The sequence below is a fragment of the Vulpes vulpes genome, chromosome 15 (assembly GCF_048418805.1).
Source record: "Vulpes vulpes isolate BD-2025 chromosome 15, VulVul3, whole genome shotgun sequence".
In the NCBI taxonomy this organism is placed as follows: Eukaryota; Metazoa; Chordata; class Mammalia; order Carnivora; family Canidae; genus Vulpes; species Vulpes vulpes.
The window spans coordinates 1,054,353-1,077,593 of NC_132794.1; the positions used below are offsets into that span (position 1 = coordinate 1,054,353).

Below are 23,241 nucleotides of genomic sequence, written 5' to 3' on the forward strand. Positions count from 1 at the left end.
TGACTGTGAGGTTAACACCTCCTTGCTGCGTCCTTCCTGGGGGCCATGGGGGCGCAGGGGCTGCTTGCCCCTCTTCGTTCTCCTCCCTGGGAGCTCAGGGGCCAGACTGCCCCTCCCCCCAAGCCTGGCGGGTTCTTGGGCAGTCTGGAAGGCTGACAGGGGGACCCCAGGGAAGCACCTCTGGGACTCAGGCACTGGGTGCATTTGGGTAGGAAGGGGGCTTGCTGTGACCCCAAGAGCAGGTGCCTGGGCCCTGTCTGTAGGCAGCCACCAGACCAAAGTGGGTCAGAGTGGATCCTACAGGCTGTGCAGCCTGGGGGGAGAGGAAGTTCGCCCAAACCCCAGCAGTTCTGTCCTGCCTGGCACAGGGACCAATGTCCCTGGCTTAAGCTTGTGGGTTAGCCAGAAAAGGAACGTGTAAAATGAGCCAAAAAGCAAAAGCTCATGAACTTGTAGCTTGGGATGGCAGGCCGGGTAAACCCCAGCAGGGGTCAAGGGGCTGGCACTCCAGCAGGAGGCGGTCACAGCCGGTCAGGGGCAGCAGGGCCTCCCTCTGGAACCGGAGCTGCTGTGGCCAGGGGGCCGGGCTGGTAGGTGTAGGTAGGTTCAGTGGGCTCTGGAAGGGGCCTCCCAGTGGGGCCTGCGTGGGGCAGTGCGGTCCAGTGGGGTTTCAGGAGGAGTGGTTCTGCCTGGTGTTCATGGGAGGGGTGAGAGGAGGGACAGGGGAACAGACCAGAGGAACCAGACGGTCCAGTGGGGGCTGCATGGGGGTGGGGCAGGGGGCAGTCCAGGGGAGGCTGAGGGCCAAGGGGGTTGCAAAGGGTTGGTCCAAAGCAGAATGGGGTCGGGGCACGGTCCACTGTGAGTACAGCCCCGGGGTGGGGGAGGCTGCATGGGGGGCGGGTTGGTGATGGTGGTGGCGGCGGCTGAATGGGGGTGGGGGCTGCACGGGGCTGCGGGGGGGGGGGGGGGGAGTGAGGGACAGTCCAGGGGCGGCTGCATGGGGGCGGGGGGGCTGCATGGGGGGGGCCGGGGGAGCTGCACGGGGCTGCACGGGGGGGGGGGGGCGGGGGGAGCGAGGGACAGTCGGGGTGGCTGCATGGGGGCGGGGGGGCTGCATGGGGGGGCCGGGGGAGCTGCACGGGGCTGCATGGGGGGCGGGGGAGCGAGGGACAGTCGGGGCGGCTGCATGGGGGCGGGGGGGCTGCATGGGGGGGCCGGGGGAGCTGCACGGGGCTGCACTGGCGGCGGGGGAGCGAGGGACAGTCGGGGGGGCTGCATGGGGGCGAGGGGGCTGCATGGGGGGGCCGGGGGAGCTGCACGGGGCTGCACTGGCGGCGGGGGAGCGAGGGACAGTCGGGGGGGCTGCATGGGGGCGGGGGGGCTGCACGGGGCTGCATGGGGGCGGGGGTGCTGGGGGAGCTGCACGGGGGCTGCATGGGCGGCGGGGGACGGCCCAGGGGCGCCGCGGAGCGGGCGGTGCGGGGGGCTGAGCCGACGCTGACCGTGCGGGGCTGCGCCGGGCCCCCACCGCGGCGTCCGGGGCTCGGGGCCGCGCCACGAGGGAGCCGCGTGACCGGGGGCGGGGACCGGGTGGCGGGCGGCGTGGCGCGCTGGGGCGGGGCCGGGGCGTGGCCGGGCGGGCCGGGGGCGTGGCCTGGCGGGGCGGGGGCGGGGCCGGGGCGTGTCGGGGGCGTGGCCATCCCGCCGCCTTTCCCGGCAGCGACCGCGGCGGCCCCCGGCGCCGGGAGGGCGCGTGCGCGGGGAGCAGGGTCCGCGGCCCCGCGGTGCACCCGGAGGAGCTGCCGCCCGCCGCGCAGGTACCGGCGAGGCGCGGGGCCGGGGGCGCGGGGGAGCAGGGCCGCGGCGGCGTAGGGGGGGACGGGGCATCGCCCGCAGGTGCTGCCGCCTGGATCTGGGCGCCGCCCTCCGACCCCGGCCCTGCCCGCGGAGGCACCGGCCGCGTGGACGCGGTGCCCCCCCGTGCACGTGCGCCCCGGGGCAAGGCGGGTCCCGGGGCCCCCAGCCCGGTGCGCGGAGCCTTGTCTCCCGCGCAGACTCTGCGGGGTCGGTTGGCTCCGAGGAGGAGGAGGAGGAGGAGGAGGAGCAGCAGCAGCAGCAGCAGCGGGGTGGGGGGCGCGGGGCTGGGGCTGGGGCTGGGCCTGCAGCCCTCTGCGGGTGCACCGCGCGGGCTCCGCCAAGGGGGAGCCGGGGTCGTGGTCCGGGGAGCCGGGGTCGTGGTCGGGGGGGCCGGGGTCGTGGTCGGGGGGGCCGGGGTCGTGGTCCGGGGAGCCGGGGTCGTGGTCCGGGGAGCCGGGGTCGTGGTCGGGGGGGCCGGGGTCGTGGCCGGGGGAGCCGGGGTCGTGGCCGGGGGAGCCGGGGTCGTGGTCCGGGGAGCCGGGGTCGTGGCCGGGGGAGCCGGGGTCGTGGTCGGGGGAGCCGGGGTCGTGGTCGGGGGAGCCGGGGTCGTGGTCTGGGGAGCCGGGGTCGTGGTCGGGGGGCCAGGGTCGTGGCCGGGGGAGCCGGGGTCGTGGTCGGGGGAGCCGGGGTCATGGTCTGGGGAGCCGGGGTCGTGGCCGGGGGAGCCGGGGTCGTGGTCGGGGGAGCCGGGGTCGTGGTCCGGGGAGCCGGGGTCGTGGCCGGGGGAGCCGGGGTCGTGGTCTGGGGAGCCGGGGTCGTGCTCCGGGGCCCTGGGGTCGTGGTCACAGGGAGCCGGGGTGGTGGTCCCAGGAGCCAGAGTCATGGTCAAGGGAGCCAGGGTCGAGGTCGGGGGAGCCAGGCTCGTGGCCCAGGCACGCAGGGTGTGCTCCTGGGGTTCTTCACTCTCCCGGGCCGTCCAGCCACGTCCAGCCCCCACCTGCCTGGTCTGCGCGTGCAGGTTAGCATCTCGGCCAGCTCAGCAACCCCGAATGCACCCAAAAAAGCCATTTCCCTTCTGCCCCTAGTGCTGGTGGGGTTGGGAGCTGCCTGCTGGTGCCCTGCAAAGTGACCAGGTGCTTCCTCTGTGGGCGGGAGCCGGGGGCCCTCTGGCCTCTGCAGGCCCTGGAGCCCAAAGCCCGCACCTGAGGGCTCCCTGCTGCCCCCCCCCCCCCCACTAGGCTGCGTGGCTCTTACCTCATCCTGACCTGGTGCTTCTAATTCCTTCCTGCCCCAGCTCCTGCCCCCCCCCCCCCAGGAGTTTTAAACCTGTGGGTCGAGTGTCTACAGCAGTGATAGCCAGAGGGCTTCACTTTCCTCCTTGTAGTGGGAAACTACACCACACGATCTGGGGGGAGGATTTTTCACCGCGGATGTAAGGAACCCCCCTTGTGAACCGGGGAGAGTGGTGGCTGCCTTAGAAGATGGCGAGGCAGGTGCTGTTTGCTTTGGTTTTGGGGTCTCCGGGCTCATGAGGTCCTGGAGGGACAGAGTCAGGAGCGGCAGCAGGTGCTCCAGGCTCCCCCACCCCACCCGGCAGGACAGGGGCTGGAGGGTCCCCGTGGGAACAGTTAGCACCTGCTCTTGGAGGCGGTGATGGGGGCCTGGGTTCTCTCCTGTGACTGTCCTGGGGGCTGGTGTCTCCTTTGGTCGCCCTGAGGAGGCCTGAAGTTGCAGGGTGTCGGGCTGGGGCCAGCACCCCTGCGGCCCGGGCCTGCTCCTCCAGCCACCTGTTACCTGCCCGGCACCCCGTGCCACGTGGACTGTTAGCTGGGAGCGTGCGATGGGGTCTCCCCCTTCCCTCCCTGCAGCGGGAGCCTGGAAGGGCCTGTGCGTTTAGGAGAGCAGTCGCCTTTCCCAGAGGACTCTGAGTCACAGCCGGGGGCGGCTGGCCACCTGTCGGGGCTGGCGACTACGCCCAGCTCGGGTGAGGTGAACGGATGAACCCGAGGCAGACGAAGTCCACTCCCGGACGCAGGCGGGGCTCCTGGGTCGCTTGTCTTGGAACCTGCGTCGTGGGCACGGGTGGCCTCTGCTGGGAGGCCTGGGCTGGCGGGTGCGCTGGGGCCGTGGGGCTCCGACCTCACGTCGGGCTCTGTCGTCCTGGCCTCTGTGTCTGCGGCAGCCAGCGCTCCAGGGATGGGGCCCAGTCCCCCCCGTGACCCTGCCCTGCCCGCCTGGGTTCAGAGTGACCTGTGGTGGTCCAGCCTGCCCGTGCTCAGCCCGCTTCAGGAGTCCCCGACACGAGTGTGTGAGATGCCCACAGAGATGCACATTCCAGACCTCCTGTCCCCAGGGTGTCTCTGCCGCGAGATCAGCCTTATCACCAACCACCTCACGTGGTGGCTCTTGCAGTGGCCGGCCTGCCCTTTCTTCTGGGTCACCTGTTGGTGCCTGGGTCATCCCAGGGCCTGTCGGGGATCCGGGAGCTGCCTGTGAAGGGCGGTCCGGGGCTGTGCCCCCCACCCCCAGGTCGGAGGAGCGGCGGGTTTTCCGAACACTCAGGAAGATTGTCTGAAGCAGAAACGCAAGTGCCTACTTTTATAGGGACGCTCTCAAGGGTCCGGCGCCCTCTGTGCTCCTCGGGGTTTTCTCTGCTCTTTCCGGCCCCGGGGGAGGCTGGGCCAGCTGTGGGGCAGTACAGGTGGTCAGGTGCAGGGGGCATCTCCACGCGTGACCTTGGAGCGCGGGCCCTGGTGCCGGGCTGGGGGGCGAAGAGGGAGCCTGCATCCCCCTTCCTGGTGTGCGTGCAGGGGTGAGAGACCCCTGCCTGGGAGACCCGGCTGGCTCCTGGGCCCCAAGTGTAGCGTGAACACAGTGTGGTCCCCTGAGGTGGACGTGTGTGCAGGACACGGAGCCCAGGGCTGGGAGTGGGCTCTGGGGACGTGGGGACCCTTTGCGTCGTGGGATCCAAGAACAGAGCTGGGGGAGGCCTCTGGGGAGGTGGGTCGTCGGTCCTCTGTGCCCTGCACTGGGCCGCGTTCCCAGGGCTGGGGCGGGCTCCCGGGGGCTGGAAAGGCCTGTCCAGAGCCTGCCCCGGAAGCCCGTGCGCCCGCGCCCCGGATGCGACAGCTTCCTGTTGCATCACTGCTCCCCCGTCTGGCCGACAGTTCCACGGGGCCCCTGGAGTGTTCAAGAGCCGCCCCAGGACCTGGTGACTCCTGGGACCCCCCTCCACTCCCGTGGAAGCCCCGGCCTTCTTGCAGCTGCACCTCAGCCCTGCCCTGCTGGTCCCGTCGCCCCCACAGATGGACCCGCCAGCCTGGCTCCTCGGGGCCTGCTCTGCTCTGTCCCCTAGCAGGCGGCCCAGTCCTGCTCCTGGGGCCTGGGGGGGGGGCGCGCCCTCTGCCCTCTGCCCTCCTGGTCCTGGCTGGGGAGGGACCCCCCGCGGTCACCTCATCCTGGGGGCTGTGGGAGTGCTTCCTGCTTGGACGGTCTCTGGGAATCTGGTGGCTCTTCCTCGGGGTCCTGGCCCCCCCTCAGCCCCGCACAGCTGGCCCCACATCCTGGGAACTTTTTGTGCCGACTGCTGGGAACTGGACGGAGGATGGAGGGGGCGGGGGGGTGGCCCCTGACCGTCGAGGGGCCTCCACACTCCGCGGCCTTGCGCGCAGACGTGAGTGGAGCTGTCCCAGCATCCTGCAGGCCGGCCCTGCCCCTGCCCTGCGGGGCTCTCGAGCTCCCCGCACAGCTCCTGGCTGCCTGCTTTTGACTTACTGATTTAAAAAGGGATTTACGGGCAGCCCGGGGTGGCTCAGCGGTTTAGCGCCGCCTTCAGCCTAGGGTGTGACTCTGGGGTCCCGGGATCGAGCCTGCTTCTCTCTCTGCCTGTGTCTCTGTCTCTCTCATGAATGAATGAATGAATAAAATCTTAAAAAATAAAAAGGGATTTACGCCGATGCCGTGCAAAGCCAGTATTCTAGGTAGAGACATAGTAGCGGCTGGACAGACGGACGCGGAGCTGAGTCCTGTTCTTGTTAGAATAGGTTAGGGGCCTGGGGAAGTCCTGTTCCCACGCCCGTGGGGCCTTCTGGACGGAGGGTTCTACCCGCGTGACCCAGGGCTCTAGCCGATGCTGCTTCTAGCTCTACCTGAAGTGCCCTTGGAGGACCCCGGGGCTGGACAGTCCACCTGGCGGCCCGCGCCTCTGGCTGCCTCTCTTCAGGGGAGCCTTGGGCTGCCTGGGTCACCCCAAGGCTCCTGCTCTCCCTCTGCCCTTGTCGCCCGCAGTCAGCTTTACTGCAGGCCCCATCTGCCATGTCCCCAGAGATCAGCGGCAGTTGGGGTCACCAGCCCCCCATGGACGGCCCGTACAGTGGCCCAGTGTGTGCCTGGCGTCCCAGCGGGGACCCCCCCCCCCCGGCCCTGAGCTCTGGTGGGGCCGGGTGACACTACGGTAGTTCCCGCTGGGTGCCGTGACGCAGGACGCCGGCTACACCCCGGGACCTCTCCTGCCGGGGAGTCGGGCCCAACCGGAGCCACGGCCGCCCACTTGAGCACGTGCGAGGAGTCTGGTGTGCCTGGGAGGCTGGATTTTAAGTTGTGTTTGGTTTGAGCTGGTTAATATTTAAGGACCCCCCTGCCCCCCCATGGCTGGTGAGGTACGGGGTGAAGCAGCCTGGGCTCGGTGGGCCTGGCGTCTCGGTTGTTAGGAGCTCCAGGCGATTCTCGGGTGTGGGGCTCGTGGGGCCCCTCCCTGTGTGGACGTAGCATCCTAACCCTGGGAGGGGCCGTGGAGTTTCCGGGGAGGGCGGGGGGCCCGTGGGGGGCCGGGGGAGCTGCCCTGACTCTTGGCTCCTCTTCCAGGACCGGCATCGCCTCCTCCGGGGCTGCGGGGGGCCCGGGCAGCATGGTGCCCTCCGGCGCGCTGGCGCAGAAGCAGGAGGCCCTGGAGCCCGGGCCGGACGCGGAGCGCAAGCCCTGGAGGTGCCTGGTGTTCTACTTGTGCTTCTACGGCTTCATGGCCCAGCTGCGGCCGGGGGAGAGCTTCATCACGCCCTACCTCCTGGGCCCCGATAAGAACTTCACGCTGGAGCAGGTGCGTGGGCGCGGCAGGTGGGGGCGAGCTCAGGGGCGCTCCCTGGCCTGGGGCAGCCGAGCCCATGAGGTCGGGTGGCCGCGTGGTGTTGGGGTTCCCGCCGCCCGCCCCCCAGGGGCACCCTCGCACCCGGGCCTGTTCGCGCGATGCCGGGTGCAGACGGGGTTCGCACCTGCTGAGGGTCTGAGGGACGAGTGCGGGGAGGAGGCACCCGTACCCCACACCCTGCCCCCGCGGCCTCCCTGGGGGGAGGGCTTCCTGCCCAGACCTCAGTGCCCTTTGTCTGAAGACAAGACTCAGGAATGTTCCTCATACTTGCTCAGGGCGGCCAGGTGTCCTGGCTGAAACTTGGCTAATGACTTACACCCTGGGGCCGGGAGGAGTGGGGAGGAGGGGGGGGGGGCGGCTTGGTCATCCCTGCTGCTTCCCTCCTGTGGAGCCAGAGAGCCGCGGGGCTGCTGCGTGACCCGGGGTCGGGCCTTCTATCCAGGGCTGCTTTCCCAGCTCCCAGCTCCCAGCTCGGGGGGGCCCCCCGCCCCCCGCCCCGCTGGTCCCGCTCGCCCCCCCCCCCCACCTCGTCTTCCCCTCCAGCCTGTCCGCACCCGCATCTCTGCTGCTGCGTTTCTCCGGACGCCCCGCCTTTCCCCGAGGCCTGACCCCTTGCCCTGCAGACGTCAGGATTCTGTAAGCCCCTGGACTGGCCGTGCGGGCGAGGCCCGGCCCTCAGAGTGGCCGTCTCAGGGAGAAATGGAAACACACGCGTGTCTGGCTCACGGGAGCTCACGCCCCGCGCGTGTGTGGTGGCATCTGATGCCGCGGCTGCCGCTCACTGCCAGCTGCTCACCTCTGGGCCTCCTCCGAGGAACCGTCCCTCACCTCCCTCGCTCACCCGCGGGCCGGGGGCTTGTCCGCGCCGGGGGTCACTTAAGGAAGAAGCACGTAGGTGCGGCTCCGTGAAAACTAGAGAAACGTGTGCGGCAGTTTGGGAGGCACCTGGGCGCTCAGGCTGCGTGGGAAGTGGCCCTTGAAGAGCTCGGGCGAGGGGGCCCACCCCCGTGCTGTGACTCTTGGCTTCCCCAGAGCTTGGCAGCCAGCCTCGTGCCGCCCAGCAGCCGTGCCCACGACGTCATTAATAACGTGGTTCACGGGGCACGTGCGTCACACGCCGTGTGTTCTCGTGGTAACGTGAGCTAGAGGAAGAGGAAACCCCGTGGTTCCAAACGGCCGTCGTTGGGAGCCACGTGGCTTAAGTGGACCCCGTGGTGTGGGCTGTTCAGCTGCCCAGTGTGGTTGGTTCCAGAACCGAGCCGCCCCAGCGGCCCCGGGGATGGCCTCGGAGGGACGGCAGAGGCTGGCCGCGTGCCCCCGGGGAGGGCCGGGCGTGCGGGGCGGAGCCGAGGCCTCACTGGCGTGTGCCACACACGTCCAGGCCACCCTGACCTCCGCGCACCCGGGGCTGGACCACGGGTCGCCTGGTGCTTAGGCGGCCTCTGGTTTGTCACCCCAGGGAATCGCCGCTGCGGGTGTCGCCGGCACGGCCCCCTGCTCCCGCCGCACGCGTGGCCGCCTTCCCGTGTCCCGGGCCGGCGGGGATCCGCTCTGCTGAGTCTGCCCATCTGATAGCTGGGAAGGGCCGACGTGCCGCTGGCTTGTGTTTCTCTGGTGTGCGCCGTGGCCGGCGGGCCTGGCCGTCCCTGGCTGTCACCTACCCGGTGTCGCTGCCCGCTGGGCCGCGTCCACACCTTCCCATGGGACTGTCTGCTGCGGCCTCCCCTAGGGGCCGGACTGCCTGACGTCACCTGTTTCTCCCAGGCTGGGCCGGGCCCATCGCTTTGCTTGGGTGTCCTGTGACGCCGGGGTGTGGAGTTCTGGTCGCTCGGGGTCCTTGCTGCCCACCCCACCCCACCCCACCCCACCCACACCCGCCGGCTGCTTTCTGGGGCCCAGCCGGGTCTGCCCGTCAGAGAAGCGGCTGCCCTGAAGCCACCTGGATGCGGATCTGGGCACCGATCCTGTGTTTCCCCATCAGCCTGGATCTGGCCCATCCACACAGCAGGGTGCTGGGAACCCGTCCAGGCGACACTGGGCTCGGGCCAGTCGGAGGCTGTCCTTGTGCCGCTGCCTGGCCGCTTGACGGATGCCACCTGCCCCAGGGCCTCGGGGTGCCACTCCCCAGCACCGTCCAAGGACGACACGGGTCAGCCGCGGCTGCTGCCAGTTTGCCTGCCCAGCCTGGGGGAGCCCGCTGAGGAGGAGGGAGGCGGGTAGCCGGTCCTCCTGGGTCTCCGGCCCGTGGGCTCCGTAGCAAGCCATGGGGCGTCGTCGCGGAGGGGCTGTTTGATGTTTCTGGACACTGTGCTCACGGGCTGGACCCTGCAGGTCCCGGTGCTCCGCGGGGTACTCGTTCCCCTGGGACGACCTGCGCTCGGGGTCTCCGTGTCCCGGGGTGTACGCGCACACACCGTCGTGAGGACCACACCGTGGGGTCACCTGGGCTCCCCTGTGGCTGCGCAGGTTCAGGAGGCCGCCGGGCAGGGGCCGTGTGTCAGCAGGTCCCGACAGCGTTCCTCAGCACCCGAGGCTCGTCCACGCGGGGCCCAGTCTGGGGTCCTGGGCACAGCCCCAGGAACGCTGCTTCACCCTCATCCTGCGACCACCTGAGGCCAGGCAGGCAGGGGTGCAGACACCCCGGACGGGCACGGGTCCACCCAGCGGCCCCGAGCCATAGGTGGAGGGCACGGCACAGCCCCACTGCTGACCCAGGGCTGTGCTAGGGCGCTTGGTGTGCTCGTGGGGGGCCGAGGGCGGCCTGGGCTCCGGGATGCTCCGTGGGCAGGTCAGGGTTCTGCCCGGGAGATCTGATCGTGGCCGGAGCCGCTTGGTGGGGTCCGGTGGTGGGCAGGGACCGGGCTCCCCTGGGTGTGCCCTGCGCCCTGGGACGAACGGGCTGGCTGCGGGCCCCCGCCCCGTGGCTTGCCCGCCGCCCGTTCCCCTTGTGGCTTCTCCCCTCCTCCTGCTCCGAAACCCGTGGCCTGAGGCCCTCCTCCCCGGGAGGGCGGCGTGTCAGCACGAGCGAGGACGTCCGTGCCCCCCGGAGCAGCCCGGTCACGTGGTCGTCTCCTGAAGGGAGACCTAGGGTGGCGCGCGGCCCCGGAGGCGGTGTCCCGAGCCTGCCGTCCCACAGGTCACCAACGAGATCACGCCGGTGCTGTCGTACTGCTACCTGCTGGTGCTGGTGCCCGTGTTCCTGCTCACCGACTACCTGCGCTACAAGCCGGTGCTGGTGCTGCAGGGCCTGAGCTACGTGGCCGTGTGGCTGCTGCTGCTGCTGGGCACGTCGGTGCGGCACATGCAGGCCATGGAGCTCTTCTACAGCGTCACCATGGCCGCACGCATCGCCTACTCGTCCTACGTCTTCTCGCTCGTGCACCCCGCCCGCTACCAGCGCATGGCCGGCTACTCACGCGCGGCCGTGCTGCTCGGCGTCTTCACCAGCTCCGTGCTGGGCCAGCTGCTCGTCACCCTGGGCCGCGTGTCCTTCTCCACGCTCAACTACATCTCGCTGGGGCTGCTCATCTTCAGCCTGGTCCTCGCCCTGTTCCTCAAGCGCCCCCGGCGCAGCCTCTTCTTCAACCGCGGCGCCCCGGGCCGGAGCGGGGCCTCGCCCTCCGAGCTGGACCGCATGAACCCGGACGCCCCGCAGGGCGCGGCGCTGCTGGGGGCCTGGTGGGACTGGACGCTGGTGCGCATGCTCCGGGAGCTGGGGCACAGCCTGCGGCAGCCGCAGCTGCGCCTCTGGTCCCTCTGGTGGGTCTTTAACTCGGCGGCCTACTATCTGATCGTCTACTACGCGCACATCCTGTGGAACGTGGTCCACACCGCCACCGTCTACAACGGCGCGGCCGACGCCGCGTCCACGCTGCTGGGTACGCCCCCGGCTCCCCGGCCCCGCCCCCCGCCCGGCCCCGGGCGGCCCTGACGCGCGCTGTCTCCCCAGGTGCCATCACCTCCTTCTCCGCGGGCTTCGTGAAGATCCGCTGGGCGCTGTGGGCGAAGCTGGTGATCGCGAGCGTGACGGCGGTGCAGGCGGGGCTGGTGTTCCTCATGTACAGCACCAACAGCATCTGGCTGTGCTACGTGGCCTTCGTGCTCTTCCGTGGGGCCTACCAGTTCCTGGTGCCCATCGCCACGTGAGTCAACCCGTGGGGGTGTCTGGCGAGGCCGCGGCCTGGGTGTCCCTGCAGCGCCAGGCCCAGGAACGGGCGGAGCCGGGCAGCCGGAGGCCACGCTCCTCCCTCCTGTGGGCAGCCCGCGTCGCTGAGAGGCGCCCTTCCAGGATGTTCCGCGTGGCCTCTGTGGGGGCAGCAGAAGGGGAGCGGGCGGGCGGCGTGAGCCGGTGGGGTGTGCTCACGTCCGGAGGGCGGTGACCCCAGGGTGCCGTCAGCTGGGCCCGGTGTCTGCGGTCCTCGGCGCAGCCCGTCCTGGCTTCCATGGCCCTGAGCCGGGCACACAGCCTGGCCCGGTGCCGTCCCCTCTGCTGTCCCCATGGAGGCCACGTGGCGTCCACAGCAGCAGCCCCAGTGCTGCCTCACCGACGCCGAGTGCTGTGGGCCCTTCCGCGGTGCCCGAGGCCTGTCTGGTCCTCGTCGCGGCGGGGCAGGGACGCACGGCCGGGGGATGGTGGCCAGCCGTCCAGCTCGCCCTCCGCCCAGGGCCCTCCCGGTGCCCTCGCATTCCTCACACCCCCGGGATCCCCTCTTCCCGCCCAGGGATGTCCCCAGAGCTGCCCTCGGCCCACCTGTGCCTTCCAGAACCTTCTCCGGCCCACGTCCTGCTTGGTGCCAAGCTTCTCTGTGCTCCTTGAACCGACCCTTTCACGAAGCTGATACCCCACGTGCCCTGTTACACGCGTGTGCCCCCCGCGCCGGCGGGTGTGCCTGGGTGTGTGACGCCCCCCTTCCCCGGCTGCCGGCCCTGTTCCCCTCTGCGCCTCACCCCTGGGGACGGTGGGGCCCTCCTGGTCGCCCGGGGCTCCCCACGGCTTGGAGCCGCCTCCCGGAAGTGTCGGCCGGATGCCCCCGTGCTGTCCCCGGCGGCGGGGAAGGGCTCCGGGCCGGCGGCTGTGACTGTGGCCACTGGCTTTACGTCCTCCTTGGACGTTTTGTCATTTGCAAAAAGCACCAAGAAGGTCACACGACGTAGGCAGCAGGTGCAGGGGAGAGGAGATGCCTCCCGCTCCCCCCACCGAGCCTCGCTGCCGCAGCCGGGTGTCTGACCTGGTGCAGGTCGTGCTGGGCCCCTCCCCCCGTCTTGCCCGCGTGGCTGTGGTGGGGTCACAGGCAGGTGTCACTGGTCCCCTCGCCGAGGCCCCCGGTGACCGGGCTGCCATGTGCCAGGTTTTCCCCCCACGGCCCTGAGAGCAGGATCTTGTCGCGCGTTTCTTCATGTCAGGACGACCTCAGAGGGGTCCTGGAAGGGGACAGGCCGGGGCGTGTGCCTTGGAAAGTGGGTGCCGGTAGATACGGGGCACGTGCGTGGTGGCCCTGCTACCCGCCGGCCTTCCGTGGGGACAGCGGGGGTGGCTCCCCCTGGGGACTGTGGCCTCATCCCGCTGGCTCCCCTGCACTCGGGTCAGTGGTGTGTGGGGGGAGCCTCCCGTGGGCCCCGCGGCTCCCCTGGGTTTGTCCCACTTGGGCCGGGGGCACCGGGAGCCGCTCAGGGGGCGGCGTGGCCTCTGCTTGTGGGGATGCACCCGCCGGGGCCTCCCTGGGACCTCGGCTGTGCCGTCCTGGCCTCGCTCCCCCGCCCTGCTCGGCCTCTGTCCCCCGAGAGGCCTCTGGGCACGTCCGCTCCCCGCCTCGCAGGGCTTCACAGGGTCTCTGCCGTTACTCGTTTCTAGAGGCGCTTTGGGGCCTTTATTTTTATTTTTATTTTTATTTTTATTTTTAAATTTTATTTATTTATTTATTTTTTGCTTTGGGGCTTTTAAAGGGAAGGACCTTCGGACGTTCATTTCTGTGCGCAGGACGCAGAGCTGGGTGCGCGCTCCTTCCTCCTGCCTCGATTTACCCTTCTGTTCTTATCGAGTCACTTAATGACGACCCTGCTTCCAGAACCCTCCGCGTGGAGCCTGCACGCTCTCATGAGGATGACCACCTCTGTCCCAGAACTACCGGGACCCGTTTTGAACGTCCTCCGGGGGGGTCCTGGTCTCGGAGTCACGGGGCCCGGAGTGCGGGTGGCCTGGGTGCCGGCCCGTCCTGCCGCTCCCCCTTAGAGCTGGGGCGCTTCTCGTTCCCCCGCTGAGCCTGACCTCGGCCGCTTTCCGTTCAGTTTTCAGATCGCGTCTTCCCTCTCTAAGGAGCTCTGTGCCCTGGTCTTCGGGGTCAACACATTCCTCGCCACCGTCCTCAAGACCATCATCACCCTCATTGTTTCTGACAAGCGGGGCCTGGGCCTCCCGGTCCACTCGCAGGTGAGCCCGGTTCAGCCCCGCTGCCGGGTGGGGGGAGCCCCTGGGGCCGGGGGTCTGGCCAGCAGCATAGCCCACCCCAAAGGTCTGGAGCATGGGTGCACTGTGGAGGGTGGGACGTGCATAGGGTGGGCCGGGCATTTCCGGCCAGACACGCAGACTGGAGCGGGAGCAGGAACAGGAAGCCCCGAGCCGGGAGGGGAGGGGAGGGGAAGGGAGGGGATGCCCTGTGGGCAGCGCATGGCCGATCCCATTAGGCCCCCCGGGGCCCCTGAGGCCAGCCCAGGTGCGGTCCTTCCTGGAGGAGCCCCGACCGCCCCGTCCGCCCCCTGGCTGGCCCACGTCCCGAGGGCTGGCCGCGTGGCCGGGAGCCCTTTCCCTGTGAGGTCACACTCAGTGCCCTTTGCGTCAGAGCCTGTCGGACCCAGGCCCCGGCTCACGGGTCTGCGACACACGAGCCAGGAAGGTGAACCGGGGGGGGTTGACGCTGGCGCACGCTGGGCCCTCTCCAGTCCCTTCCCTCGAGCCACCTGGAGCGGGTTCTCAGTGCCTCAAGCTCAGAGAAAGGCTTAAAAGTTCCTGCTCCCTGTGGGGTTGGGGACACTCACCCCTGTGACTCGGTGGTCTCGGGCCGGTGGGAGTCAGCAGGGGACAGTGTGCAGGAGGGGCGGCGACCCCACCTCGTGGCGGCCCTGACCTGTCCGGGGGCCGGGGCAGCGGGCCTAGAAGCCGGGAGGGGGGCTGGGCCCTCCCATGTGGTGGCTCCCGGACGTGCTGGGTCAGGTGGACAGAAAAGACGTTGGTCTGCCCCTGTTGGTCTCGTTTCCCAGGTAGAAAACAAATCTAGGAGCGGGCGGTCAGCTCACGATTGGACGTGCTGACGGGAGCCGCAGGGAACGGCATCCCCGCCTCTTGCTCGCCGTCCCCGTTCACGGCCGGGAGCTCCTCGGCTCGTCCCGAGTGCTCTTGACCTTAAAGTCAGAACAGCAAAGAGGGGCGTATCCTGGGATGACAGAGAGCTGTGGTTCAGGACGGTTCAGGCCGCGCCCCCGCAAGGGCCCGCAGAGGCCGGGCACGGTCGGGGTGCGTGGAACCAGCGTCCTCCGGGGGAAGCGGGAAATCAGGGTGATGCCTGTGTCTGGGCTCCCGGGTCGCGGGGCTGCGGGGACTCCACGGACCCTCCACCCCCCCCCCCCCCGTGGGGACCTGTCCCTGTGATGCTCTCCCGGGAGGGTCCTTCTGTGATGTGGTCGGGGGCTGGAGGGAGGACCCCTGTGGCCGGGAGACCCCGCTGGGCGACGGTGGCCTTCGTTACCCTCACGGTGGTGAGGAGCCGGCGTCCGGGCTGGAGGCTGGCGGGGACTGGGGTGCAGCAAGTGGGGGCAGGCCCGGCTTTGCTTGGTTCTTGCGTGAGGCCTTCAGAGCAGTCCTGTGCGGGGTGGGAGGTGACGCGGCCCGCGTGCCCCCTGCACTCTGCCCGCCGGACAGGCCTGCGGCTTGTAGGGCCCGACGGGGCTGACTGCACACAGGCGGGGGAGCCCCGTGCCGTCCCCACCCGCCCGCCCTTTCTGCCCTTCCCCTTCCACGGGTGTCATTTACAGGGAACCGCCGTCTGTCACCGCGGGGCGGGTTTTCTCAGCCTGCGCCCTGAGCTCCACGTGCTCACTGCGTGGGTCCGTCCCCACTGTGCTCTGCTGGGAGGTGGGCCCGGCCGCTGCACCTGCCCCCCGAGGAGGCCCCAGCAGGCTCCCAGTTTCTGGCTGTTGCGATTAAAGGTGCTTTAAACACTGGACGTCGCTTCCCGCCTGTGTGGACAAGTGCCCAGAGGCGGGGGCGCGTCGTTTGGACGTTGGCGCTGAGCTGTTTTCCCGGGTGGCGGCTCCATTTTTGTTCCTACGGCAGGTCGTGGGGTGCGTGTTTCCCCCGGTCCTCAGGAGGCGGTGGTGGGGGCCAGACGCTCCCCAGCCAGGGGACGGGTGTGCGCGCCGCTGGTGGCTGTTGGTCTGCCTCCGATGGCACCGCGGCACCTGCACGCCCTCCGCGAGGCGTCGCTTGCCCGTGCCCGTGCCCGTCCCCGTTGGGTGGCTCGTGTTCTCAGTCCTGAGCTCTGGGCACGTCTGCTCTGCGCACAAGTCCGATGTTGGGCATTTACAGCCCCTCGAGCAACACGGTGTGAAGCGCGTGGACTTTGTCCGGCTTCGGCGCTGTGGATGTTCTCGTTACGGTTTTCCTGGTGTTCCCGGAGCTCCTCGTCCGAGCCCGGCGGGTAGCGGACAGCCTACCGCGTCGCCGTGTTGACTGCTGAGCTCCCGGCCACGGTCGGGTGCTCGTGCTGGAGCTCTGGGGGGGTCAGGACGCACGTGGCATCTCTAGCTCCTGCATGTCTCGGGGTTCACACACCTTCCCCGTAGCTGCCGCCCGGCTTCCCCTCCTCACAGGGTATCTGCAGAACAGAGCTTCAGTTTTGGTGATTCTGGTGAAGTTTGATCTGTTTCTCCCTTTTATGGATCAGTCTGGGTTTTGCCCCCAAATATAAGAACTTTTCACATAACCCAGGCTCTCGAAGATTTTCCCCAATATCTTTTTTGAAGTTTTATGGCTTGGGGGCACGTGCGGGCTCCGTTGGAAGAACATGCGAACTCTTCATCTGAGGGCTGTGAGTTCCAGCCCCACGTTGGGTGGAGAGATCACTGAAATAAATGAATGTGAATGGGGCGCCTGGCCCGGCTCAGGCAGTCAGTCATCGGAATCTTGATTTCCGCTCGGGTCATGATCTCAGGGTCATGAGATCGAGTCCTGCATTGGTCTCTGCGCTGGGCTTGGAGCCTGCTTAAGGTTCTCTCCCCCTCTGCCCCTCATCCCCCTCCCTCCCTTTCTTTTTTTTTCCCCCCTCCCTTTCTAAAAAAAAACAAACAAACAACCCATAGGTTTTATAGCCTTTTTTTTTTTTTTTAATTTTTATTTATTTATGATAGTCACACACAGAGAGAGAGAGAGAGAGGCAGAGACACAGGCAGAGGGAGAAGCAGGCTCCATGCACCGGGAGCCTGACATGGGATTCGATCCCGGGTCTTCAGGATCGCGCCCTGGGCCAAAGGCAGGCGCCAAACCGCTGCGCCACCCAGGGATCCCTTTTTTTTTAAGATTTTACTGATTTACTATTGAGAGATACAGGGAGAGAGGGAGAGACACAGGCAGAGGCAGAAGCAGGCTCCATGCAGGGAGCCCGATGCTTGACTTGATCCCGGGACTCCAGGATCACGCCCTGGGCTGAAGGCAGGCACCAAACCGCTGAGCCACCGAGGCGTCCCGAGGCTGCTGTTGTGACATTTGCATCGAGTGCTATGCATTTCCCTCCCACGGCTGCCTTAGCTGCATCCCACAGACCCGAGGGTTGCATTTTCATTTTCGTTCATTCCCGTGGTGTAGCTTCCACTGTCTCTACCTATAATTATTTCAAAGTGTTTTGTTTATTTTCCAGCTGTTTTCTTGTATCTTTGTTAGTGGTTCCTATTTCTGTTCTATTTTGTGATCAGAGAATACAGTCTATCTGATTTCAGTCCTTTTAAATTTGTCGGGGTTGGTTTTAAGGCCCAGGATGTGGTCCGTCTTGTTACGTGTTACGTGGATCCTCAAAAAGGCTGTGAATCCTGCTGTTGTCGGGCAGAGTGTTTTATAAATTCCACTTAGATCCTGTCGTTGATTTGTTCTCTGTCCTTGTGATTTTTGTCTCATTCCATTGTTGGCAGAGGGGTGTTGGCATCTCCATCTTTGCGGATTTGGCTGTTTCTCCTCTCCGTTCCATCACGTTTTCGCTTCACAGTTTGCGGCCCTTCTGTTTGTTGCCCACGCCCTGGGAATTGCTGTGCGTTTCGACGGCCTGAGTTTCTGATCTGATCGTTCTGGAATGGAAAGTCCTCCTCCTTCGTATCTCACTCCTGACACCAAAAAAAAAAAAAAAAAAAACCAAAAAAAACAAAAAAAGGAAAGTCCTCCTCCGCCTCCGGTCATTTTCTTTTCTCTGAAGTCTACTTTACCTGAGTTAACGTAACGTTTGCGTGATAATATTCTCTCCTGCCCCTTTACTTGTTACCCAACTGCATCGCTGTATTTGAAGTCAGTTTCTTGTAGGACCACACATGGTTGAGTCATGTTTTCTAATCTATTCTGCTAACATCTGTCTTCCCTGGTGAATTTGGTCCGTCTACAGTTAGTGTAATGATTGACGTGTTCGAGTTCTAGGCCGCCCTACCATTTTTGCTTTGCTTCTCTCTGCGTTTTACTTTTTTATGCCATCCTATGGACTGTTGGCACGTTCCTCAGGATTTCACTTTGGTTAATCTGTTGTGTTACTTGAGTGTATCTCTTGATATAGCTCTTTTGACGGGGGCTTTATGTGTTAAATGACCCTTGTGAGTCAAGTATAGACATCTCACCTCCTCCTACTGTCCATACTTCAGTTGTCTTAAGCGTTTTCTCCATGTACCAGTACAGCCACATGACGTGGGTTCTGACTTTTGCTTTGACCATCAAACATTTAGAGAATTCTAGCGGAGAAGGGAAGTCTTGTATTGACGTGTGGTTTGACTCACTGTGTTATTTCTCTTTCCCTTGGTCCGGGGTTTCTCCTTTCTGCATAGAGCACCTCCTATAAGCCATTCTTTTAGGGTCTGTTGGCTATGACAAATTTGTCTCTCGGTTTGTCCTTTTTCTGAGAGTGTCATGATTTTCTTTTTAGTCCTAAAGAGGGTCATCACTGGATATAGGCATCTACGTTAATAGTTTTTATCTTGTAACTTTGAAAACCGTATCCCTTCCTTGTGGTCTTCGTGGCTTCTGATGAAAGATCCACTGTCACTTTTTTCCGGCTGCTTTCACAATTTTTCCTCTTTGCCTTTAGCTTTCAGAAGCTTAGATACAGTGTTTGTGGTTCCTTTGTGTCTCGAATCTGTAGGTTTATGTCTCTTACCAAATTTGGGGAGTGTTCAGCCACTATCTCCTCAAGGACTTTCCCAGTCCCGTCCTCTCGTTTTGTGGGATCCCTGTGACACGGCGTCACATGTTGTCATAAAAGGTGTTGAGGCTCTGCTTCTGATTTGGCGATTTCCATCGCCCCATCTCCCAGCTTTCTCTGTCCTGTCTGTTCTGCTGTTGGGGCCATTCATGGAGTTTTTAGTTGGGTTCTTGCATTTTCAGTTCTGTTCTTTATCTCTTATATTTCTTAGAGGTTTTCCTCTGTTCCCAGTGTGCTATTGCTTGTCGAAGCATTTTCGTCTTGGCTGCTTTAGTCTTTCTCCGATCCCTTAACGTCTGTGTCATCTCAGTGTCCCTGTCTCTTGCCCGTATCCATCCAGTTAGCGATCTTTGTGGTTCTAAGTAGGCTGAGTGATCGATTGAAACTTGGATGTTTTGGACATTATGGTGTAAGATCTGGATCTACTGCAGCCGTCACTTTAACTGGCTTCGCCTGACGCTGCGCTAGCAGAGGAGGTTGGGAACGTGTGCCCTGTTATGCCAGGTAACAGGCTCTCGACAGCCCTCCTGACCAAGGGGTGGAGGGGGGGCTCCTCATTCCTGCTGGGCGGGGACCGGCCTCCAGTCTCCAGCAGTTAGGAGGGGCCTGAGGGCCTTGTTATCGCTTCCCACGTGGCCTGCAGTGACCCCGCGGGGGGTGGGGTGTTCTTGCTGCCTCTGGGTGACAGTAGGTCCTCACTCTGCAGGGTGGGGGCTTGGGGAGAGTGAGAGTCCAGGCTTCTGTGTGGTCTCTGCGCCCACTGCGCCTTGAGTACTGCCACCTGCAGGGGCCTGGGGCCTGGTTCCAGTCTGGGCAATGAGGGTGGGGTCTGGTTGGGGTCAGGTGGTCCACCTGTCCGTTCCCTGTCCTGCTGGCCTGTCCCTCTCCTCGTCCTTTGGTCAGAAGAACAGCTTTTATTGGAGTTTATTTCCTTCATCAGCTGGCTTTTCTGGACTGCTGGTTTCTTCATTTCTAAAAATAAGCACAGCACGAAGTTAAAGCCCAGGGGACGCCCTGCTGCGTTCTCCTCGGCCTCCCGCGCTCTGGTACTGCCCAGGTGTACTGCCCACCACCTTTCTGAGCGACCTTCTTACATGTGTTCTGTGCGTAATGTCCAGGGTTTTAGCCACAGTCGGGGAGGAACGGGGAAAACCCGTCTGCTCTGTCCCCCGGAAGCAGAGTCCTGGAAGGGGGCCAGCCAGGGGCCTGCGGGCGCAGAGTGCCACGGTCTCGGGCAGGACGCAGCCTGCCTGGCCCACGGACGCCGGAAACCACCCAGGACCCCGCCCCCGCGGTCACGCGAGTCAGGAGAGATGTCCCCCGCTGTGGGTGCCGTCCCCGGGGTGGAAACTGGCTTGGTGCTCGGGGCTGGGCTCGCCTGCGCTCCTGAGGGGCTCCCGCGCACAGGGCCCCGAGCACCGGCCGCCGTGGGAACTCGGCCCACCACGCGAGGCTCCTGTTGTCAGAAAAGAGCAGAGCGCCTTGGGGGGGCCGCACCGACATGGGGATGGCGCCAGGGTGGGCGCTCCCGGGGCCGTGGATGGGGGCGGGGGGCTGCTCCCGGCTGACCTCTGACCTCCACCCCCTCTGTTCTAGTTCCTCATCTACTTCGGGTACTTCCTCGTGCTGTTTGTCATCTACCTCTTGGGGGCCATGCTGGTGATCGTGCAGCACGTCCAGGAGGCCCGCCGTGCGCCCCCGGAGCCAGGTAGCCCTGCAGAGAAGGCCATGCCCATGCTGAGCACACACAGCAGTGGCCTTAGCAACCTGCAGCCCACAGCCCCGCCACAGACCTCCCCGGAGCAGCACCCGCAGCCCGAGGCCAAAGCCTGACGCAGCGCGGCCATCGGGAGGCCAGACTCCTCCGACACCAGAGGCCACCCGCCATCGTCCTCCACGCCCTGGGGCCTGCGCGTCTCAGACCAGACTCCCCCACTGCCCCCGTGGCAGGGGGCCCACCCCTTGGGCGATGCCAGCGTTCAGAGCCACTGACTAATGACGTGCCTGCACGGCACGTCCCTGTGACCTGCCCCTGGGGGGCTGCCTGCCTCAGGGGGGCCTTGGCTTGGGTGGCGGAGGCCCAGGGACTGTGCCCCTCTGCCCTGCTAGGTGCTGTGGCCCTGTCCCTGGCCTGCTGGGGACACTCAGGCAGCTGCTGGGCACTGTGGGCTGGTCTGCTGTCCCCTGCCCACACGTGGCGGGCGGGGGTAGCTCATGTGCCCACCAGGCCTCCCCACTGTCATCCCCCCCTTGGGAGACAGGCCCTGCTTATCCCTGGGGATCAGTGAGGGGGCCCAGACGCCAGCCCTGGGGACTCAGGCCCCACTGGGCAAGGCTGTGGGTAAACAGATGAGGCCAGTTGTCTAGGTAGTTGCTTTAGATAAATGCTCTTTTTTTTTTTAAAAAAAAAGATCTAAATGAGAAACCGTAATGAGCTCCTGTTTGTGTGGGAGAAGCCGGGCGGTTGCCCGTCCCTGTGAGGTGGAAGTGGGGATGCTGGGGCCCTGGACCCCGCTTCTCCCCAAGCCCCCGGTCCTGCCCTACCACTCCAGTGTGCCACCCCAGGGTCTCAGGGCCAGTTGTGTCCCTTCAGAGACCTGCGCTCCCTGACGTGGGTTAGAGCACGGGCTAAGCATGGAGGGGCTCCTGATCCTGCCCTAGCCTGACCTGTGGGGGTGGGGGTGTCAGGAGGGCCAAGGAAGGGGCCCCAGCCACAGGCGGGCACCCACACCAGGTCCACATGCCCTTGAGCACAGCACAGCCTCCCCTGCACCCACTCCCTGCTCCTGGGACCTGAGGGAAGGGAGGCAGGGGGAGGCCCAAGGGGCTGCTGGAGCCTGCTGCACCCAGGGGTTGTGGGAGGGCTGCTTGGGTGGCTGGCATCTTAGGGAGGATGCTGTGCGGAGGGCGGGCAGGACCATCCATGCACAGGGCCCGGTGGGGGGGCAGCGCTGCGCCCCTTCCTGCTCTGAGACACAACAGGCCTTGGATTTGGGGGGCAGAGGAGCCGAGGCTCCCTTTCCTCTCCCGTCACTGACCCCGGATGCAGGGCTCCGCTCTGTGCCTCCTTTCCCGTTGGCTGGCGTCAACAGCAGCCGTGGGTGGAGCACGTGAGTGGTCAGGAGTAAGAGCCTGTGAGGGCTGCCGGCCACCCCCAGGGAGACTCCCGAGGGACAGTTTAGGGCACCGAGCTCCCCTGTGCACCTGCGCCTGCACAGGCCCCACCGGCTGGGGTGAGGGCTCCCGAGGATCCGACTCATGATGATGAGCTGCCTGCAAGCCCAGTGGCCCTTTTTACTTGGAGCCTGAGAAGCACATTGCAGTTTGCAGGAGCAGCTCCTAGGGTTTGCAGTGTCCAGGCTGCAGGGCTAAGGCACTTGGGTCCTTGCCCACTACGCTTCCAGCACGGCTGCGGGTGGGGGCGGGACCCCTGCCGGCTTCCCCAGAGATGCTCAGGTGCACCTCAGGGCGGCCCCGACTCCCTCTGGGTGGCCTCCTCTGTTGGGGCTCAGCTGGGGGCAGGCGTGGCCATCGTATTTGCCTCTGGGTGTTTTTTTAAGATTTTTTTTTTTTTTTTAAAGATTTTATCTAGTTATTCATGATAGAGAGAGAGAGAAAGAGGCAGAGACAGGCAAGAGGGAGAAGGAGGCTCCACGCAGGGAGCCCGACCTGGGACTCTATCCCAGGACCCTGGGGTCACGCCCTAGGCTGAAGGCAGGTGCTAAACCGCTGAGCCACCTGGGCTGCCCTTAAGATTTAATTTTATTTGAAAGAGAGCAAGAGTGAGTACAAGTGGGGAGGGGGAGGGAGATGCCCCGCTGAGCAGGGAGCAGGACTGGATTCCAGGACCCTGAGGTCATGACTGCAGCCAGAGGCAGACCTGTCACGGAGCCTCAAACGCCCCCCCCAACCTCTGGATTTCTGACCTCTGGATTTCTGACCTCTGGTCCTGCAAAGATAACCTGGGACCTTAGCCCTGGGCTCAGTGGGTGGGAGTTCTGGCCAGCAGCTGGAGGAGAGGGTGGGGGCTCCAGGACATCCAGGCAAAGCTGGGTAAGCCTTTGGCAATCTAGGAAAGGAGCCCTGGTCATAGGTCAGAGCCCACCTTGGGGGTGAGAGGCCTAGGCTGGGTCAGCTCCCTGCTGGGTGTGATCTCATGGGCCTGAGGAGCCCGGGGTCATTGGCGGGGGAGGCGCTGATGTGGGCCCCCCACCCCCCTGACAGCGCACAGCTGGGGACGGAGGGCCCACTGCAGCTTCTGGAGCCCAGGGCTGGGTCCTGGGAGCGAGGGCTGCCCGGGGGCATGCACACCTCCCTCCCCTGCACCGCATGCTCCCCCCCACCCCCGGGCTGCTTGGGGCCAGGGCCCTGCGAGGAGGGAACGAGCAAGAGTCTTGGCACCAGGTTTCGTTTTAAACTTTGTAAAAAATACACTCTTTGGCTTCCTTTTATTTCTTGAGGGTTACATTAAACGTGACCGTGCAGGAAAGTGTCCCGGCCAGGCCCCCCGGGGGCGGCGGATGCTCCTGCGGGCGCCCCCCCGCCTGTCCGTGGGCCGCGGGCCCTACTTGGAGGAGGTCATGACGCTGTTCTCGATGCAGAGCACCACGAAGGCGCGGCGGCAGCTCGCGGCCTCCTGCCCCAGCAGCCTGCCCGCCAGCAGCGACGAGGCCTGCCCGGTGGCCGCCGGGGCCTCCGTCCGCCACGTCTCGCAGTAGCTGTCGGTCAGGCGGCGCCCGCTGGGGTCCGAGCCGTGCCACACGCTCTTCTGGGGCCTGCAACACGCCGCGGCCGCGCTCA

The 23,241-nt window shown here is 65.8% G+C and overlaps 2 protein-coding genes across 9 annotated transcripts in view; one reads left to right on the forward strand and one right to left on the reverse strand.

Moving 5' to 3' along the window:
* The first annotated feature begins 478 nt into the window (after positions 1-478).
* Positions 479-22,892, forward strand: SLC19A1 (solute carrier family 19 member 1). 3 transcript variants are annotated; one of them, XM_072738705.1, is made up of 6 exons: positions 479-600; positions 6,724-6,955; positions 10,140-10,881; positions 10,953-11,145; positions 13,289-13,430; positions 20,038-22,892. In XM_072738705.1, exons 2-6 carry the CDS (start codon positions 6,767-6,769, stop codon positions 20,272-20,274), a joined length of 1,503 nt encoding a protein of 500 aa, XP_072594806.1. In that variant the 5' UTR covers positions 479-600; positions 6,724-6,766; the 3' UTR covers positions 20,275-22,892. The 3 variants fall into 3 exon arrangements, with proteins under 3 accessions (XP_072594806.1, XP_025841298.2, XP_025841299.2); XM_025985513.2 differs by lacking the exon at positions 479-600 and adding an exon at positions 1,715-1,820; XM_025985514.2 differs by lacking the exon at positions 479-600 and adding an exon at positions 2,725-2,878.
* COL18A1 (collagen type XVIII alpha 1 chain) overlaps positions 22,847-23,241 on the reverse strand; it is a 74,698-nt gene continuing 74,303 nt past the window's right edge. For 5 of the 6 annotated variants that reach the window (XM_072738702.1, XM_072738700.1, XM_072738699.1 and 2 more), the window contains one exon: positions 22,847-23,216. In XM_072738702.1, coding sequence (XP_072594803.1) covers positions 23,006-23,216 — 211 coding nt within the window. In that variant the 3' untranslated portion in view covers positions 22,847-23,005. The remainder of the gene's footprint in view (positions 23,217-23,241) is intronic. The other variant, XM_072738704.1, reaches the window with a different exon arrangement.

Bases quoted from the DNA above. Each gene is read 5' to 3' on its own strand.
- SLC19A1 (XM_025985514.2), top strand. From the start codon at position 2,742: ATGGTCAAGGGAGCCAGGGTCGAGGTCGGGGGAGCCAGGCTCGTGGCC. The intron at 2,879-6,723 runs GTTAGCATCTCG...CTCCTCTTCCAG, and splicing joins TGCCTGGTCTGCGCGTGCAG to GACCGGCATCGCCTCCTCCG. The intron at 6,956-10,139 runs GTGCGTGGGCGC...GCCGTCCCACAG, and splicing joins AGAACTTCACGCTGGAGCAG to GTCACCAACGAGATCACGCC.